Source organism: Cygnus olor, chromosome Z, assembly GCF_009769625.2.
Source record: "Cygnus olor isolate bCygOlo1 chromosome Z, bCygOlo1.pri.v2, whole genome shotgun sequence".
In the NCBI taxonomy this organism is placed as follows: domain Eukaryota; kingdom Metazoa; phylum Chordata; class Aves; order Anseriformes; family Anatidae; genus Cygnus; species Cygnus olor.
Window position 1 is genome coordinate 34,322,608 of NC_049198.1, and position 19,901 is coordinate 34,342,508.

At 36.3% G+C, this 19,901-nt stretch overlaps 1 protein-coding gene across 13 annotated transcripts in view; it reads left to right on the forward strand.

Annotated features, from left to right (window-relative positions):
- CCDC171 (coiled-coil domain containing 171) overlaps positions 1–19,901 on the forward strand; it is a 167,926-nt gene that overhangs the window by 91,946 nt on the left and 56,079 nt on the right. For 11 of the 13 annotated variants that reach the window (XM_040540969.1, XM_040540965.1, XM_040540963.1 and 8 more), the window contains 2 exons: positions 13,075–13,220; positions 16,483–16,537. In XM_040540969.1, the coding sequence (XP_040396903.1) occupies positions 13,075–13,220; positions 16,483–16,537 (201 nt within the window). Of the gene's footprint in view, positions 1–3,358; positions 3,699–13,074; positions 13,910–16,482; positions 16,538–19,901 lie in introns of those variants that run through there. The other 2 variants (XM_040540971.1, XM_040540970.1) reach the window with 2 other exon arrangements.

Consider the following 19,901-nt stretch of genomic DNA (forward strand, 5'->3'; position numbering starts at 1 on the left):
TTAATGTGTCAAACAGTTGAAGATAACTGAGGTAGATGCTCTCACCATTATGACAATTATGATGTAACTTTGGCACTGAAAAAGAACTCTGAAATAAGTCATAACTACATAAGATCACTTTAGTTAATCTTTAAGCTAATTAAGACTAGGAGTTAATTTCCAACTAAGAAAAAGGTTTTTTTTAATTTTATTTTTTTTTATTATTTTTTCTCTTTCTCTCTTCCTCTTCCTCTTTCTCCTTCTCTTTCTCTCTTTTTTTTCATTCAACAGGAAGGAAAATAAGTTTTTCTTTCTATAGAAAATTATGGAATTAGTTTGATCATGCTGGTCTAATTCAGCATTCTGATTTCAGCAGTTGTTTTTACTAATTATGCACATAAGCAGCCTTCCAGTAAGGCAAATGACCAAGACAGGTAGAATTTTGTCTAGAAATAATGCAACTAATGTGGAAACAAGAATTGCAAGTAACAATAGTTTGGTCTGTAAATTACTTCTGAACAGATGGCTGAGACCTTGCAGTTTTGGGTTAAATTTATTAATGACTGATACACAGTGAATTCTAGAATGCGTTTATTTATATCTTTACAGTGTAATAATGTTGCCCATTTCAGGGAGTACTTGAAGTCTGTTTGGTACATTGTTATTAAAAAATAATATAAAAAATCTGACATTCTGTCAAAAATTATTTATTTTTTCTTTATTTAGAAAGTAATTGAATGAGGCAGAGTGTTTTTGTAGTCCTTTAAAAGTAATAGTCCAATATTTTCCAGGCATTCTGTCTCTAGGAACTATTTCTCCCTTTGGTGAAGGGGAAAATAAATGGAAAAATATCAGGATCTAAAGGCTTAATGGTTTTATTGCTGAATTGTAATTATAATAATAAACACCTCTGTCCATGACCTTGGAATTTATAATGCAGTGAGAAAGATTTATTGACATGTAATTCGGAAGAAAAATGGAATTATTGCATAATTACAGTGTGTGGTTATTAAGTGTATGTACTTACATACCACATATTCCTGTTATTTCAAGACCTTCAACTATCTTTCAGTTTTCATTCAAGAATACAGAAAAGCTTCATATTAAAATCCAGTTCCTGGGAGATCTGTTATTTTATTGGCTCAACTACAAAGTAACTTTGTTACCTTGAGATGTGCAGAGGAAATCAATAGATCCTTGAAACAGCTTTTTTTTTTTTTTTTTAACGTTCTAAACCCATTTTTTGCTGGTCATTTAGATATCAACGTGTAGGGCTTTCTGCTGTAAAGGTTCTTGATACACAAGCCCTTTATACGAAGATTTGCTTCTTGCTGCTGCTTAACTAGGCTGTCTCTAGGGCCCCTTTATTTTTTCACCTTAGTCAGGTTTTCCCATGATCTCTCTTTCTACTTGTGTGAAGTTAACTGTCCAAAGATCTTTTATGTCTTCTTGTGAAACCTTAAGTAACTAACTCTTAAATACCTATTTGAATATAACAAGGTATATCTAGGTTTAAACTAAACTAAGAGATGCATTCCTTTGTATTTTCCCCCCTTTCTTAGCTACATACAGTGAAAGCAGTTATGTCTAACTTTCTTGTAAGCTGGATTTTGAATTTAATTGGGTTGTATGTTTATTAGGTATTGGTTGATTTTCAAGGGCAAGTTGTTGGTGGTTTTTTTATCCCCTCATATTTTCTACCACTGTCGGCTTCCAATACCTATACCTATGATTTCTTTTTATCAGGATAAGTGTGGAAGCTCTTCAAGAGTGTAGAAGGATAACTAATTCAAAGAAGCTTACAGTATGTATTATGGGAAACCTATTGAAGGTCTTCAAGCTTGCCGCTTGAATCTTATTACTGTCTTAGTAAAATAGTTTTAAAAAGTTTTCAGCTGAAGTAAACCCACCTTATTATTATTTTTTGTCTGTGGACTATAAAATAAGTAATTAAGTGATTTAAAAATGACTAATTTAAGCTTCTCAATTCTAAGGCAAGTCCCAAGATTTTTCCAAGTTAGTTTTTGTACAAGAACACTTCTTAGCTGAGAGAATGAAAAAATGTGTTCTTTTGAAAAAAGGGAAAAAAGTTCAATAAAGTTATTGTTTTTTATGATATCCAATGTATTTGATAATAAGCCACATTTATTACTGTGAAAAATGCAAATAGTGATTCAATTTAATAGTTGCAGTGATTTATTGCTGTCAGTGAGTATCATGTTGGCTTCAGGATCTGTGGTCACCATGCTCAGAAAAATGTATTCCTCATTTAGAGTTTGTTCTCTGTTGGCACTTGGTACACCACAAAGCATATCCAGAGGGAAGGGAGACACCTAATCAGTATACCTTTGTAGTACTTTGATGTTGTTATTGAATATTGGGCTGTGATAATCTTTGAAGCTTTTTAAATGGAACGATTTAAAGTTGCCTTTTGTATTTGTTAAATATTGTTTTACTCTATTTGTTCTTTCTGCTGAGAAGACCCTTCTCCAGTTTTTAATGAAGGAGGGACAGTGGTGACCTGCATAAAAACAAACAAACAAACAAACATATTTTTAGTATGAAATGATATATTGTGTGTGTACATATATATATATAAGCAACATAATATATATATAATTATGTATTATGTAATAATGTAAATTCATTCCTGTTTTATTGAGGTTTAAAGAGTAAAAGGGATAAAGAGAATCATGTATGTGTGTTTTCCCCCTGCAGATGCTTCATGCAGTAGGGTGTGGGTGGCATGATATTAAAATTAAATATGCATACGTTCCCTAAACAGCATTTGGGACTGTCTGCAGAAACACATCTGCCTGAATTACGTATGTGGGCAGTGTGGTTAGAACTCTTCTACTGAAAGGGAACACAGTCTTTGAATGTAAGCTGTATAAACTGATAAATCTGCCTAAGCCCACTTTAATGTTCCATGTTTAAAAAAAAAAATGGATTTGATCAATCCTTTTAGTTAAAGAGAAAGGAAACCTTTTGCTGAAGCAATATTAAAACTTTAGCCAGTGTAAATTGGTGTGCTTGGTGTTGTCCATAAGTACCTGACATGATGGCCCACCCTAACATAGCACTGTTGGGTGGAGTTGTATAGCAGCCTCTTCCAGCAGGAAAAGTTAAGTAACTCAGCGGGGACAATGAGTGTATTGGACTCAGGGTAAGTATAATTTCTTTCTCAGAATTGAACATTAAGTTCTGTTTAGGAGATTTCTTGAAACTATTATCAAGCTTTTTAGGGTTCTCTCTTTTGAACCAATGTCTGAAGTGAAGACTGTGGTAGGTAGCCCTAGTATCTCATAACACTTGTTTCTTCAATTTAGTTCTGAAACAGAGTGCTGTGTGACTTACTGTGTCCCTGTTGCCTTTTTAGCCTGTGTCCACGTTCCTACTGGCTTCACACTGTGTACGCCTTTTTAAATGAATGACGGGAATGAAATTGTGATTATTTAAATCGTAGGTAATATTCCTTTGTCACTGATGATCTTTTCATTAATGTTGTTTCTCCCTGCTGCTGAATTATCTTAAGTAGCTGTAGTGATTTAAAAATATTCCAAACAAATGCAGTGGTGCAGATGCAATGGAAAAATATTTTTGAGAACTTGCAATACTCTGTTCCTGGATTTAGAAATGTCACTGATAACAGAAGATTTATTAAGACCAATAGGACATAATCAGAGGCAGATGGTTGGAAATCAGTTTACCTACAGTGAAGCTCAAGTCAGTGGAGTATGTTGTGTCATCACAGATATGATGAAGAAAAGTTTCTTTGCTGAAGGGGTTGTGCGATACTGGAACAGGCTGCACAGGGAAGTGGTTGAGCCACCATCCCTGGAGGTTTTCAAGAAACATGTAGATGTGGAGCTTAGAGACCTGGTCGAGTGGTAGACTTGGCAATGCTAGGTTATTCTGTGGTTCTATACCCAACTAAGTATTTCTGTGTACGTACCGTACCATACAGTAGCACTTGTAAACCATAATAAAGGGTAAGGATCATGTATACCTTATATAGTACACTGTTTATAAAGGTGCACAGTTAGATAATATGTAGCACAATTAAGCAACAGTATTGCAGATGCTTGTATATAGCAGAAAGTGGTGTCAGCAGTATGACAGTTGCACCTATAAAGTTTGGTACCTGACTTCTGTACAGGAACATGAGAAAATTATGAGAAGTCCTCTTTTATAATATCAAGTATCTACCATCTTTTTTATAGTCTTGCACTGTAAGAACTATAAGGCAGGGGCTCTGTCAGAATAAAAAATGTAACAATGGCAAAAAATAGAATTGTCTTTTCTGTGGCATGTAAGTAACTAATTTGACAGCATGACACTACCAGAGCACAGAAAAGCTGTTGCTGCTGCTGCAGGGCTGTCTAGCCTGCAACTGCAAAGGGTTAGCTTTTAAGGTAGCAGAGGAATTCACTTTTTCTAAGGGCAATGAAGAAACATCTGTCCTTTTTTAACAACAAAGAAACCCACCTCCATTATTTGTAGTGATCCAGGTTTCTGAAATGTCAAAAAAAAAAAAAAAACCCACAAAAAACGTGCAAGGGAATCAGTGGCAGGAGAAGAGGTAGCACGTCAGAGATGAACAAGGAATGATATTATAGTTGTACCACCAAGCATATGAATTCAAAAATTTGTAGTCATTTAACATCCTCCCTCCTTCCCTCCTTCCCTCCCTCCCTCCTCCCTCCCTCCCTCCTCCCTCCCTCCCTCCCTCCCTCCCTCCCTCCCTCCCTCCCTCCCTCCCTTCCTTCCTCCCTTCCTTCCTTCCTTCCTTCCTTCCTTCCTTCCTTCCTTCCTTCCTTCCTTCCTTCCTTTTTTAATCCACTGAAATCTCAGAATGATTAAGCCTAAGCTTTTTTCTAAAATTGTCTTTGATTATTTTTTATGTTGGTGTGATTCTTCTCTGCAGCTTTCTGCTAATACTAACATAATTCACTTAGCTCACAAGACAATATAAATTTCTAGATTGTCAGGTGCATAAATTTATTATGCTTATTAGCATTTTCCAAAATGTTGTTTAGAAGTCGGGTTTCATTATTATCTTTGATTGAATTGGGGTATGTCTGAATGGCCCAGTGCATCTTGGTATTCACAAGGGTGTCCATCATTTGAGATGGCTTTTCAACTTATATTTCTGCTCAAATGCAGTGATGTACCTAGCTAACATGTTGTACTTAGGCTTTGGGACTACAAACACATCTTAACACTGATGTTTTTGCTTGCTAGTACTACTAGCAAGATGCAAAGTACAAGCAAGATACTTGCTTGTATGTCTGAGCGGTGCTTCAGTTAACAAATGGACTATCTAGATGTATATAGGTAAGGACATTCATTTTCAGAATGTGAGTGCCTACAATTTCTGATAATTTGTCTAAGAAAATTCTCTTGCAAGATGAAAATATATACATTTTCTTATCAATTGAATGACTCTCCTGATTTTATTTTTTAAATATAAATATTTTTTACTATTTAGGTTCTAGATCTTGTAGAGTAACTGTATATTACAAGTGCTTTTTGAGTACGTGCACAATCATTTTACATCTAGTTTTCTTTAGATTACTACTTGACTTTATGATAATGATTTGGTAAAGCCTTAGTTATGTTGTATAGTTGTATAATTTGTGTTCTAATATTATGGGATTTTCTTACACAGAGCAATCACAGACAATTGTACCCAATACTGTATCAGAAATGTGAAAACATGTCTGAAAGTATTCCTTAATTCACCACTGCTTTGTTGGTTATCTGTTAAAATTATTTTGCTGATTAGTGTTAATGTTTTGCTTAGTAGCCCCACTTACCTTCTGTTATCTCATTACATGAGGCACTTTCAAAGACAAGCCATTTAGTACTTTGTTAGATAAACTGTGGTCTGTAAGGTATGTTTAACTGCTTCTGTGCTACACCACATACTTCAGAGAAGAGTCATCATGTATGTCATTTCTCAGAATGCCAGATTGTGAAAAGATTGCTGTTTTAAGACTGAAGGTCCAGCAGCAAAGAGGTTAAAAAAAATAAAAATAAATCGCTGCTTCTTCTGCAAAGCAGATACATCTCATTCAAATGTCTTTTTGAATACACTCATGTTTCTTTTTCTAGAGGAGTTTAAAGGGCATGTGAAAACATTTGTTATTGAAAGGATGTCATGGGTGGTCAGCCTCAGGTTAGTTCTGTTTTGCAAGAGCACAACAGCCACATGGAGTTCATTTCAAACTGTTTTAAGACACTACTGCAGTCACTCTGAAACACACTGTGAATCCAGATACAGTATGTTGATATTGCAGAGTTTGGTTTCCAGTTGAGAAATCTAAATCCATCTTGTTTGTTGTTATATTTCTAAATGTATGCCTTAGATGTTCTTTTTCATGTATTGATGAGAAGTCTCAGCTATGATTTTTTTTTTCTTTGCTACAGAACTTCTTTCCCTAAGATTTTTCATCCAAAATATTTTGTTTTGATTTGTTCTTGATAACAAAGAATTTAAAACAAACTGTGGAAATTCAACTGTGTAGTTTGAATTAGCATAATTTAATTTCCATTGCAGATATGCACACTGAGAATACAGTTGACATTAAATATGTGTATTTACTATTAACTGTTGCTACATTTGTATGGTTTGTGTTTGGACCTTCAAAAGATCCAAGATTTCTCTAGGTTATCTGTAGACTGTCTTTTGAGGGGCACCCATAGGCTATCCTGAAGATTGCATTTGCTGACAGCATTGAATTTACAAGAGTGATCAAAAGCAGAGTGAACGTCCACTTTATCAGGGAGCCCCACTAGGCATCTTAACAGACTGTCTATTTGCGACCAAAATTTCCCCATGGTGCTCTTGTATGGCTAGAAACCAAGGGAATAATGGAACTTGCAATGCTTGTGGCCATTGAAATATAAACATATAAATATAGTTCTCATTTTTGTTCTTGAAACTGATGTTATTTTCTTAAAGTAATAACTACATAATAATGTTTGCGTTTAGGGTGAAAACATATACAGTTATTTCTAAAGATGTCTTCTTATCTGATGAAGAACAGTAAGACATACTAATAAGACATTCATGAAGAGCAGTGTGTTATACTAGTAACAATAGTGAATGTTAGTTTTACTTGAATATAAAAAGCAAAATAAATCATTGGAAGAAGGCCACTTAAAAAGATTTAGTTTAAGTCAGTAATGCATGCCTTCTGAATGCTGATAACTAATAACTGATCAGCTGAATGCTGATAACTTCTGAATTGATAACTGAACATAACCAAATTAGACTAGTTTAAACTTTCTCTTAAAGGCCAGCATATTGATCTGATGTTGCTCACTAATAATTGGACCTTCTCTTGGCTAGAAACTTTTGTAGGCTTCCAACTTTTTTTCTGCCTGTTATCCTGAGCAGCTATTTACCCTGAGCTCTTGGGAAATTTTTGCAAGATACTACTACTTCTGCTCTTACCACTTGGTAGCATTAAAAGCTTCTCTTCTCCAAGCTGAACAGTCCCAGCTCTCTCAGCATTTCCACATAGGAGGGAAACTCCAGTCCTTTCTTGGTCATTGTGGCCCTTCACTGGACTCCCTCCATCAGCTGCATCTCTGTTGCACCAGGGAGTTCAGAGCTCCAGATGTGGCCTCATCAGTGCTGAGAAGAGGGGAAGGATCACCTCCTTCAATGTGATGCTGCATGTGGTGCAGCCTTCTGTGTCACAAGGGCATGGTTCTGATGCATGTTCAGCTTGGTGTCCACCAGGACCCCTAGGTCCTTTTCAGCCAAGCTGCTTTCCAGCTGGGGGGCCCCCCAGCATACACTAGTGGCTGGGGTTGTTCCTCACCAGAAATTTGCACTTCTCGTTCAACTTCATGTTTCTGTCAGTCCATTTCTCCAGCATGTTGAGGTCCCTCTGGATGGCAGTATGAACCTCTGGCATATCAGCTACTCCTCCCAGTCTTTTATCATCTACACACTCGCTGAAGGTGCACTCTGCCCTATCATCCAGATCATTAATGAAGATGTTAAATGTGACCAGACTTGATAATGATTGCTGGGGTACACTGTTAATTCCTGGCCTCCAGTTCATTCCATTGATCACCACTCGCTAAGCCCAGCCATTCAGTTTTTGACCTGCCTCACTGTCTGCTCGTCCAGCCCAGACATTGTCAGTTCTCTGTTGATTGTCACTGATAATCTTTAAAAGAAACAACACGGAAGACAAAACAACAACAACAACAACAAAACACAAGAGCACACACACACAAAATCCTAGATATAAAAGAAAAACAAACAAACAAAAAACACCACAGAACAAGTGTACCTATGTAGAGCTTGGTAAAGCAGTGAGTTTTCCAGTCAGATCTGTAGTTTCTGTACATTGTGATAGAAGGGTATGCACAGTAGCTGTTATTTCTCTTCCTTGGCAGGAGGATTCTTTTACTCCCTCTTAGTTTCATTTCCTGATCAGCCATTTAAATAAGCATTTTGGACTCCAGAAGAGTCATGATTCATATATAGTCATGATGCATTTTGTTAAATGTTTTATACACCAAGTGCAAAAGCAAACAATGAGAAGGCAAGTATTTAACTGTTCAGAGTTCTTCTCTTTCATTTTTAAATACTCTTCTGTCTTGCTAACCAGTGAGGTTGTGTTTGCGTTTTTTTTTCACATGCTTTTATCAGCCTATTATTTCTCACTCACGAACTGAAAACTCAAGTTTTAACTTCTGCATTTGGGCAGATTGAATGATTTGATATAGAAAAGAGAGCTAAAAAAAAGACAGTTGGCATCTATGCTTTGTATGACCTACGTTTTATGAAAAATGAGACAGTGGAGAAGTATATTTTAGCTGATGGATGAATGGATTCTGGCCTAGCTTTGTATTCTTTTTCTGTGGACGGTTATTTGGTATTTACCTAAAACAACTTTACAAGGGGTATTCAATGTACAGTTCTTTTAAAAAATAGTATTTTGTATCTAGATGGAAAATGCGCATACCAAATTTCATCCTGAATATAAAATCTTTCATTTCACAGATCTGTTTATAACACACGTACTTCAGTATCTTGTAGTGCTGTGTTGTTGTTTCTGTGTAGTATATATCAAATTTAGTAAGCAGTTTGACCTGGCTTTGCTGATCTTGGAAAACATGCTCTCTGTATAAATGTGTCCCACATGCTTTGCGTGAATTTAAACTGTATGACTGTCATCATTCATCTAGAATGATTATCTCTCTTCTTTTGAATAGAGTGGTAAAGAATGGACATGTTGAGCTTTCATTTCTTTTTGGAACTGGTTTTGAGGAAAACACAGATTGTTAAAATTATTTTTAGAATTTTCAACTCACCCTATGTACACCCAATTAGATTTTTCTTCAGTGCTATCAGTTACATGCTGTTCTCACCAACAAGTGTTTTTTCACTCTGTTTATGGAGAAAAAGAAGCCCAAATCTAAAATATCTCTAGAGGGAACTCCCTTTATGGATGCTGATGAAAACTTAACCGAACTATGAGATTTTGGTGGACTGTAGAGGAAGTGCAGTGAAGTCTGAAGGAGTACCTGAATGCCTAAACATCTGAGTTATATGAATAACTGTCATTTTATGAAATGTCGATAAATTGGAGTTTGGCTTCTAAGTTGTTTCAGAATCACTTATGCTTGAAAGTGAAAGCTCAGCATCTTCACAAAACTATGTGCAGACATAGTAGGTTTTTAAAACCTCCATCCTTGTTATCATAGTCAGCCTTAACTTTCTAACAATTGTAATTGTCCACAGGAAACATTTCAAGATAAATGCACTATCAGGTTTTGAAATTTTCTTATTTTTGTAAATACTAAGACCTGGGGAGCAAAATAAGAGCTATATTGTGGATTAAGTGAAATATCTCAAGGCTGTGCTTTTCTGATAACTGAACCTGAAGTGACCTTTCTCAGACACAATTACAGAGCTGTATGTTTTTCCTTTAATTTCATCAGGGGTTTAATTAGTATACAAATAAAACTTCCCTTATCTTCCTTTCTACCTAATTGGCTTGTCTTCGCTTATATATGAAGTATGTGAAAATGGGCTGTAATTAGGGTGACCGTGTTAACCTTTTTTTCTCAAATGTACTGTTGCCTAAAGGCCTCAAGGCCTAAAAACAGTGCTTTGGATTATTGCTTTGCAATCACTATGGCTCTCCCATAGGTTTTCTCATGAGCAGAAGGGCTTTGGGTGCTGCCGGTTCCCACTGCTTAACGGGATCTTCATTCTTCTCCCCACTAAATGTTTATTGATTATCTCACTGCTCCACACTCAGCCTCCAACAACTTAATATCAGGTGACAGTCAGGAGAGTTCTCCAAGTAATTAGAGTGGAGCATTGAGGGAACAATTAGGAGCAGAGTTATTAAACTTGATTTATCCTATTCTCTCCTGAACACTTTCTTGGATATCAGAACATCACACTTTCACAATCTACCCTGGCTGAGAAATTAGTGGCTAACCTGCTGCTTATCATTGTTGCCTTGCTGCCTTGAGGCACACCCTCTTGGTTTCAGTCACTCAGCTGGAAATATTAGAGTCCATAAAGTTTATCAAGGGTTTTAATTAGATCAATCTGCAGAAAGAAAAAAAAAAAAAGAGAGAGGCTTAGCAGCCATTACTGTAGAACATTCCATACTGTATTTGAGCAATTTTCAAGGCTTGACTTTAACCCAAAGTAGCAAGGATCTTCAAATGAATGCTGAAATTGTTTTTAGGGAGCTGTTTTGTTTACAATTTGTGTAGGTATTGCAATGTGATTGATAGGAAAAGTCTGAATCCTTTGGAGATTTCTCCAGAGAATGGTGAAAGTTGTCAAAATGATAAAACTTTTAAAATTTTTGATTTAATCATTTCTTTATTACTTTGTCATTAGATGGATTGCTGACCATGCTTCTCCAAGAGTTGGGCTTCATGCTTTCATCCCTGTTATGGCTTCATTAATAGGCCTGTGCTGGCAATTGATGAGCATTATCAGTTAGCAGCTCAAATAAGCTTTTGATGCTTAGTGAGTCTCTTCACTATCTCTGGTCAATGACGAAAGCTGTATACTGGAACAGCCTACTCTAGTCCTTGTAGGAGCATAGCTATCTGATAAAAGTTAAATAAATATGCATCCCTTCTTACCAGGGTGTTCATATTAGCCTGTCTTTCTCTGGTCACTTAGACCACTAGTATTTTGGAGCAAGACTCCAGCTGCTTACATCAAAGTATTAGGAGGATTCTCTTATGCGTAGGCCAGAGCTCAGTCCTGTGACTGCATCTGTAAAACACTTTTTTCAAGCAGATTGGGAAAGTTGGGGTGTCCAGAGCGTTGCACCACAGGTGCTCAATAAATTTTCTTTGTCAAAAGATGAGAATATGAATGGGAGGAACATCACTCTGCTTTCATAGCTGTGTTTCCTCTGTACTGACTTAGCCTAATATAAACGAACAGTAAGCACAATAAACAGAAGGCAGTGTTCTTTGTTCTTAAATGATAGACAGCTCCTTTTATTCCTGCCAATACATTTCTAGTAATTTGGACATAATTTTTCTGAAATTCCTATCATCCACAAATTAAGCTGTACAGACAAGATTTTGATAGTCACTGGTGGCATCAGAGTAATTTCTGAAAGCAATGTTTCTGGTTTTGGGTGTGTGTATGTTAACTGTGGAAGGAAGAGGTCTGTGTTTTAATTTTATTTATCTTCTTTTCCCAGGTAAAAATAGCATATTTAGTCTAAATTCTTGATTTACAGTAGATTTACAGTTGATTTTTACAGTAGTGATTAATTTCAACCTGGATTTTGTAAATTGCCGAACAGAGAGTTCTGGTAGTAGTGCTGTACCTTACAGTATGCTGTTAAAATAACTGATTGCTTTTATTATCTTGAGAAATGTGTTTTGTTTTTTTTTTTAAAATAGGCAATCCACAGATTTCAGTTTGTTTCACAGGATTATGTTGCTTGGTGCTGTACCTCTTTATTTTATAGAAATATTGTCTAACATTTTTTTGAAGTGCTTTTGACTCTTAGCTAGGTTTGGAGCTTTTTCAGATTAGTCAAGTTTTCAGTGCCCTGCAAATTTTTATCAGCCTTTTGTATCTACTGAGTAAAATTATGCAGAATATTCTTAAAACTTAAGCAGAAACAGATTCCTAAATTTTGAATGCAGGGTGCAAGAATACAGGGTGCAAAGGCAACTTTGCAGCCTTCTTTATCTCTTTATATTGCTTTAGAATCTGTCAGGAAATTTGCATTTTTAAAAGAATGTTTAGAGCCGCCTATTGTATTTTTCCCCCCCAAAAAATAAATACTGTAAGTGAAATGTAACATTTAGCAAAGAATGAAATCACGTTATTAATACTGCAGTCTCAAAAACTATTGATTTATCTCGGCTGAAAGAAGTAGTAACTAGCCAGGTTCTGTATTAATTAGTTTGGTGTGCTATTTGTCATCTGTTGGATTAATCTGAATTGATTTAAAGCACATTGTGTTAATTCTAAGCCAGAGAGAAAAATAAAAAATAAAAATATTTCGCATATTGGAAAACTCTTGTTAGCACAGCAAAAGCACTGTAAAGTAGTGATTTAATAAGTATAGCAGCAATGTTGTACTTTGTGCACTAACAGAGAACATTAGTGGTTTTTTTAATCTTGAATTGTCTGAATCGTGCATAATGTTTAAATAAATACAACTTTGTTTATTTCCTTTCATTGTGAATGTTTTTTCTTAATGCTTCTTTCAAATTAAGGCTTGAGAATATTTTGTTCCCTTTAATGCTGTACTCTGGATTCTTTCTACTGTGTTTAGATCTGTTATTTGTAAATATGGTACCTGTAGCATAGTATATGTACCTGTTCGATCAACACATCACTTTATTGTATAAAACATAATTGTACACAGGCAATGTATTAAAAATTGGGGTGTTGTGAGTTAGTAATGTTTCTGCTGGAGAATTTCTAAAATGGTAGTATGTAATGGTCCAAATCTACTTCACAGTCAGTCTGTTTTCCGCTTTGTTTAATAGCCTATGGCATAAATTGAAGTTAATTATTTGGGCTGACAAGTAACTCTGCTTTCTGTCTGCTTGCAGAGACTCTTCGAGGCAAAGATGGAGCTGAGAAGAAAAGATCAATCTCTGCGTCAGCTCAATAGACTTCTTACCCAGCTGGAGCAGGACAAGCGTCGACTGAAAGAGAGCATCCATGATGCAGAGAGTGCCCTCTGCATGGCAGCGAAGTGAGCGCTGGGACCTTGGGGAGATCACTTAAAACAGACAAAAGATCAATTCTTACTTTCATGCACAGGGTTTTAGCCCTAGCTAATGTAATGCTAGAAAACAAAAGTACATCTGTCTCTCTTTGAAATTCAATGATAGTCTTCTAAAAAGAAAACTGTTAGTTCAACATACTAGATATATGTTTTCTGTAGTTAGCCCATAAAAATACTCCAAATTCTGGGTCCTGAAATAGCACAGGCATTTTTGTTTGGCAATTATGTTACTGATTTGACATCTCTTTGGTAGAGCCCTTGCACACTGTTTATTTAGGAAATGACTGCTTGTTTTCTCTATTTCCAGCTCATCTTTTTTATAGAGTGATACAATGTACTTATAAAACATACAAATACATCAACTAGGTTACAGGTCTTAGCTGCCAAAGTAGTTGAAACCCATTTTGAACTCGGTATTACCAGTGGAACAGGGTAGATCTTTCACCTGATTTCAGAGTTTTGGTATTCAATTGACTTTTACAAGATTATTTCTAACCTCTGTAGTGGGTTTACGTGGCAAGGTTTTGGTAGCAGGGGGCTGTAACGGTGGCTTTTGTGAGAATGATCTAGAAGCTACCCCATGTTTGGTAAGGGCCCCACTGCTGACCAGAGCTGAGCCAGTAAGTGATGTTGTTTTGCGCCTCTGAGAGAGCAGATTTAAGACAGGGGAAAAAAAAACCACACTGTGCCACACAGCAGCTGGGAGAGTGAGAAACAGCCCTGCAGGCGCCAAGGTCAGTGAAGAAGGAGGGGGAGAGGTGCTCCAGGCGCCAGAGCAGAAGTCCCCTGTGGCCTATGGTGAGGACCATGGTGAAGCAGGCTGTCCCCCTGCAGCCCATGGAGTACCACAGTGGAGCTGGGTTCCACGCTGCAGCCCGTGGAGGAGACCACGGTGGAGCAGGTGGACCTGCACTGGTGGAGGCTGCGGCCTGTGGAAGACCTCTGCCGGAGCTGATTCCGGGCCGGAGCTGCAGCCCGTGGAGGGGAGACCTGGCAGGAGCTGCTGCCTGTGGGGGATCCAGGTTGGAGCACTTTGCTCCAGAGGGATGGACCCTGTGGTACGGACCCATATCTGGAGCAGTTTTTGAAGAGCTGCTGCATGTGGGCAGCCCACGCTGGATCAGTTCATCAAGGACTGCATCCTGTGGGAGGGACCCCACAGCACAGGGGACGAGAGTGACCGAGAAGGAGCGGCAGAGAAGAAGCGCTATAGACTGACCATAACCCCCATTCCCCTGTTCCCCTGCACCGCTCGGGGGGAGGAGGTGGAGGAGGGTGGATGGGGGGGGAAGGTGCTTTTGGTTTCTTGCCTTTGTTTCTCTCTTCTCTAGCTTGTTAGTAATAGGCAATAAATCTTACTATCTCCCTATGCTGAGTCTGTTTTGCCCGTCACGATAATTACTGTGCGATCTCCTCGTCCTTATCTCAACCCTTGAGCCCTTTTCATCGTATATTCTTCCCGTTCCTCTTTGAGGAGGGGGAGTGAGAGAGCGGTTGTGGTGGATCTTGGCCGCTCACTCGAGTAAAACCACCACAACCTCTTAGAATCATAAAGACATATAAGAAGATAACATTTAAACATTTAAAATTTTCATTATACCTGAGATACGTTTGACTTCTGACAAACAACAGCTTAGAAACTTTAAGTGTTTTATGCACAAGTAAAAACAATTATAATAGTTTTCAGTGAAATGTTTAACAATGTAATCAAAATTACAAATGTTATTTAGTATGAGTGTATTAAAGTAGATGTGACCCGAAGAAGGATTTGTTCATAAAAGGTTGCCCCTTTTCACCTGGCCTCAACCTATTTTATGTATTTTACTAAAGAGCATTCATAACATATTAAATTCAGTAAATTTTTTTTGATCATTTTTAAAACTGTTTTATTGCTGTATATAGCAGTTGAAAAAGAAAAAAAATAGATTCATTTTGAAAACTTTTTTGTAGGTGCTGTAAACAAATATCAGAATTTTATTTAAAGATGTTATTTAACTATTCCCAAAAAGCAAGATAATAAGTCAACCACAGTCACAGGGCTTTTTGTTACCTGTGGATCACCTGTTAACCTAGGTCCAAAATTCCATCTAAAGGCCTTTTATGATCAACACCTGAGAATATTCAAGGAACAATCTGACTTCCATATCATTAACTAACTTAAAAATTAATGCTTTTGGACTGGCTCTCCAGAACTGATTTTACACAGACAAAAAGCAGTTGCTACATAAGTGAGGCAAACGGAGTAGGAAAAGCGTGTCCCTGGCAATCCAATTGAAAGAAGAACCTGAAGATCCTGAAAAGACAAAAATCTACATGACAGCTTTAATAAGAGTGTGATAGCCAATCATATTTTTCTATCCACCTTTCCTTTTTGGCTGTTAGAATAGTATGAATCAAGAAAATGAGGAAGCAGCAGTCCTTCTAGGCAGAACACCACCATGTTTTGTAATTCAGCTTTAGGAACTCTGAAAGCTAGAACGAAGTGTTCACATAGCTGGCAAGGTAACTGACTGCCCTGGAATACTCAGGTATCAGCTTGCTTGGCATAAATTCCATTTGATTTCCTGTTGTGTTTTGATGGTCACTGTGGCCCACTCTCTTTAGTGTTGTGCAACTGTAATTTTATTTCTGTAAATGGAAGATGAGACCAAGGTTATTTATGGCAGCATAACTGTTCAAAGCTGTCTGTCTTAATGAAGCCCTGGTCTACAAAAAGGCATGAGTAGTATTGCATTCTCTGAACTTCTGTTTTATAAAAATAGGATCCTTGTCTGGACTTCTGTTTGAAAAGTCCACTGGAACACATAAGGGAATGTTCAGGTTTATAGAAGACAGTTTTTTTTGTGTACAAAGAAGACTTCATGAAAAACATAGTCTGTCAGTATTCTCCAGTATAAGAATGTAATCTCAACCCACTAGAGCCTGGAGTCCATTCAGCGTGCCTTTTCTTATCCAGGATTGCAGATTTCCTCTCCAGGAATACAGTGATTGTTCATTGGTATAAATACACCTTGATATATACATATATACTGAAATGCCCTTAAATATTAGTTTAAAAGTTTGCTCACAATAGATGCATCTTCCATATGGAAACATGCTGCATATTGTCCATGAACTATTTTTGTAATGTTTGCACTGGAAATAAAAAAGGAGAAAGACAAACGTAGTAATTTGTACATCAGTAGAGCTTCAGTTTTATTAATTACTCTGTTTTTTGCTCTTACAATAGACACAAAGAATTGATCGTTAGTCAGATGAAATCTGTGGAAGCCACTCTTAATAAGGTAAGAATTTGAAGTGTTCTGTCTGTATTTTATTTCCAGTCACATAAAGCTTTTAAAACTGCTTGTTCTCAGGGAAGCAGGAGGGTAGAAGTTGAAAAACAACTTCCTTTCAATGGCATGTAAGTTTTCACCTTCAACTTTTCTCAGCTTGAAAAAGTATTCAGTTTTAGCAAGATAAATTACAATTATGTAGTATATGGACTTATTTTTAATATATAACTTATTATGTAGTTATTATCGTTACGTAATTCACTTTCCTTCTCTCCATCACTGAGCACTATTTCTGTTTAACTAAGTGAAGAATATTGATCCTTCAAATAATTCGGAATTGCTGCTGATTTATCTCTACTGAGTCAGGTGGAGTTCATCAAATGTGGTCACATACATGGTGCTCATAAGACATTTGGTGCTGTGCATGCTACCTTAATCTTTGATACATGATAAAATAAGGAAAAGATGGTGCATATTAACCAAAAACGTTAGTAATAATTTCTTCTAAAACCTTTTAAAGCTGAATTATAATCTAAAGTTTTCTCTTGGACCTGTATTATTTTACTCTGGTATAGTATTCTTTGAAGGTTCAACAAAGCTGAATATGTAATTATTTGGAAGACAGAGCTGTTTTTAACTGTAGCTCTAGTGGCTGATTGTTTTATAACTGTTTTCAGTCCAGATCAACACAGAGCAAAAAAAAAGAGTTTTTATTACCTTGGAGTGTTCATTTCCCTTATCACATCTTGAATTCCCAGCAACACGGGAATCTATTCCTTATTTTAGTTTCTGTGTCCACCAAAACTGCCGTTAATTTAATTTTCAGATACCCTTTTTTAGCTTTTCTTTCTGTTAATGTTCACAAAAAGTGACAGTACCTAAACTGCTTTTGTGCTTTAGCTGCAGCAAACCATGCTGAAAGGTAATTTTTTTCCTTTTTGTCCCCATATTCTTTTAAGTTTGGGAAATCTATGTAATGCAGAAAGTGCTGCGTTTTTACACTGACATGTACATGTAATGTTGTTGGCCTTGAGAATTTATTATTCTGGATATTATTTATTATTCTGGATTTTGAAAGCAGAGCTGTATATGCACAAGCATTGAAATGTTTGGGGCAAGGTTATAGGAAGTTTGCATACTTAGTAATGTTTTTCATGATGCAGTGAATGGATAAAGAAACTGTCATTTTTCTCTGAGAATTTTAGTTACCACATACGCTTTTTTATTTCTTGATGCTTGTTAGAACTGCATGCAGTTAGGCCCAAAAAGCTAATTACTGAATAGCAGAGTAATTTATCCTTTCTGGTTTGTCAACCTAAAGAATGAAGAAAACATAAGAATTAGAAATGTCAGGATGATCTTTGCAGCAGGAAATAAAAGAATTGATTGTAAATCATTTATAATTTGACATATTATTTCTTCTTGAAGAACAAAGGGAAAATATTGATCTTTGTTTGGGAAATATCTGAAATGTAGACCTGACATCATAATAGTATCTAATTATCTACAATTAATGAGCATGGCTTATGTGTAGACTATCAAGTTTACATTGTTGTTCTATGAGAACTTGATCAAGTAGATGAAATACTAGTAGAGGAACAACAAGCCTTTCTTTTTTTCCCCATGGAAATTCTTTGAATTGAATTGTTTTCCAAAAAGGTATCAAAAGAAAAGGGATAAAGTTCTGAATCATCTGGAGCTGAAAAAGTATTTCCATTAGCTGCAAATATATTTATGGGAGTTCAACACTAAACATTGTGGTATTTCTACATTGATGTATTCATGAGCAAATATCCACAAAATTGCACTGCATCACCTGCAGGATCTGTGTTATCAATGCAAAATACTAAATTTTTGCCTGTAGAACTCAGAGGGATTTTACAGACATCCACAGAAATCTTACTTAGTCTAGAGGGTGTACACCGATATCCATTAAGGCAACCTCATTCTTTCCTGTACTGTATGTAGCCACTACAAGAATTCCAGAAGGCAGCAGTGTAGGTGCCAGGTCATCTGCCTTTGGATAAACTTGTGTGTAACTTACACTAAACAAAGCAGGAATGGGTCTTAAGGGTCTCTGTGCATGATTTTAATACAGCTCTAGATGAGGGATCATTTACAATATTTACTGCCCCCCTGTGACTGGATGGAAAATCTGGTATCATACATTTGGCTTTGTCAACAAATTCTTGGGTTTGCTTGTGCCTGCTAAAGGCTCTGATGCTTATAATGATTCTTCTAAGACTGTTCCAGAGCTGCCTTCTGAAAAGACTGATTTTTTTTTTTAAATCATCGTGATATTTGTGAAGCAGAGACATTGAAGAATCTGAGCATTTGCTATCATAAGAGAGAGAATAATTTTAGCAACTAGTTCCATATCCTTTTTAACCTGTAAGATATGCTTTAGAAGCTTAATTTTTGCCTTAACCCCGGTCTTGACATGGTAGCTATCTTCATCTGACACATGGAGCTGGTTTATTTGCACTAGAATTCTTGTGATACCATTAAAATCAGAGAAGCATTTTTTTTTTATGTCTTTCCAAATTTACAAAACAAAACAAAAACAATAAAACAACAACAACAACAAAAAAACCCTGGGGCAAACAAGGGACCTTAAGAGGATTTTGTTCTGGTTCAGTTTTATTCTCATAATATTAAAGATGATCAAAAGGTACTAGCTGATTTTTTGAAAATTTTGGTTTGGAAAACATGTCTTTTTTTCACTAGAATCTCTTAAATTGCTTTAAACTGAAAAGCTGAGCAAAATAGAACACAGATTTAAACACTGGCTACTGAGAGAACTTGTGCCTGTAACTTGACAAATTCCCTTAAAAAAAAGATATAAGAAAGCAAAATGGCAAGCAGTGAATTTTTACTGGAAGCGTTCTTAGAAGAAAATTCATCTGCTTGAAGTTCAAACACAGATTTTCTCAGAGTTATCATCAAGAGGAAAAAAAAGTGTTTTGTTTCAATACCCATCTCCAGTCCTTTTTATGCATGAAAAATAAATGATTTCTGGCAGCTTTCTTCTCAAAAAACAATGGTGAGAAATGATTTTTTTTTAAATAAATATACACATTATGCTTTTTGATTATTTCATTATTAGCTTCTTCTGTACTTCTTCCTATGAATATCATCTTTGCTTAAAACACAGTAAGGGACATTAGATCTGTTAATTTTATACAATTAGATTCTTTAACATATGTAGTTAATGACTTGTTAGTCATGGTAGTCCAATCAGTGGAAGAAATCATTTAATGCTATCTCTGCTAAAATCTTCAGCCTTCCCTTTGTATTGCTTCTCAGTTTGAGTGTCTGTGGTGGCTTACTCTTGGCTAGCAGCCAGACACCCACCCAGCCATGCAGACTTTCT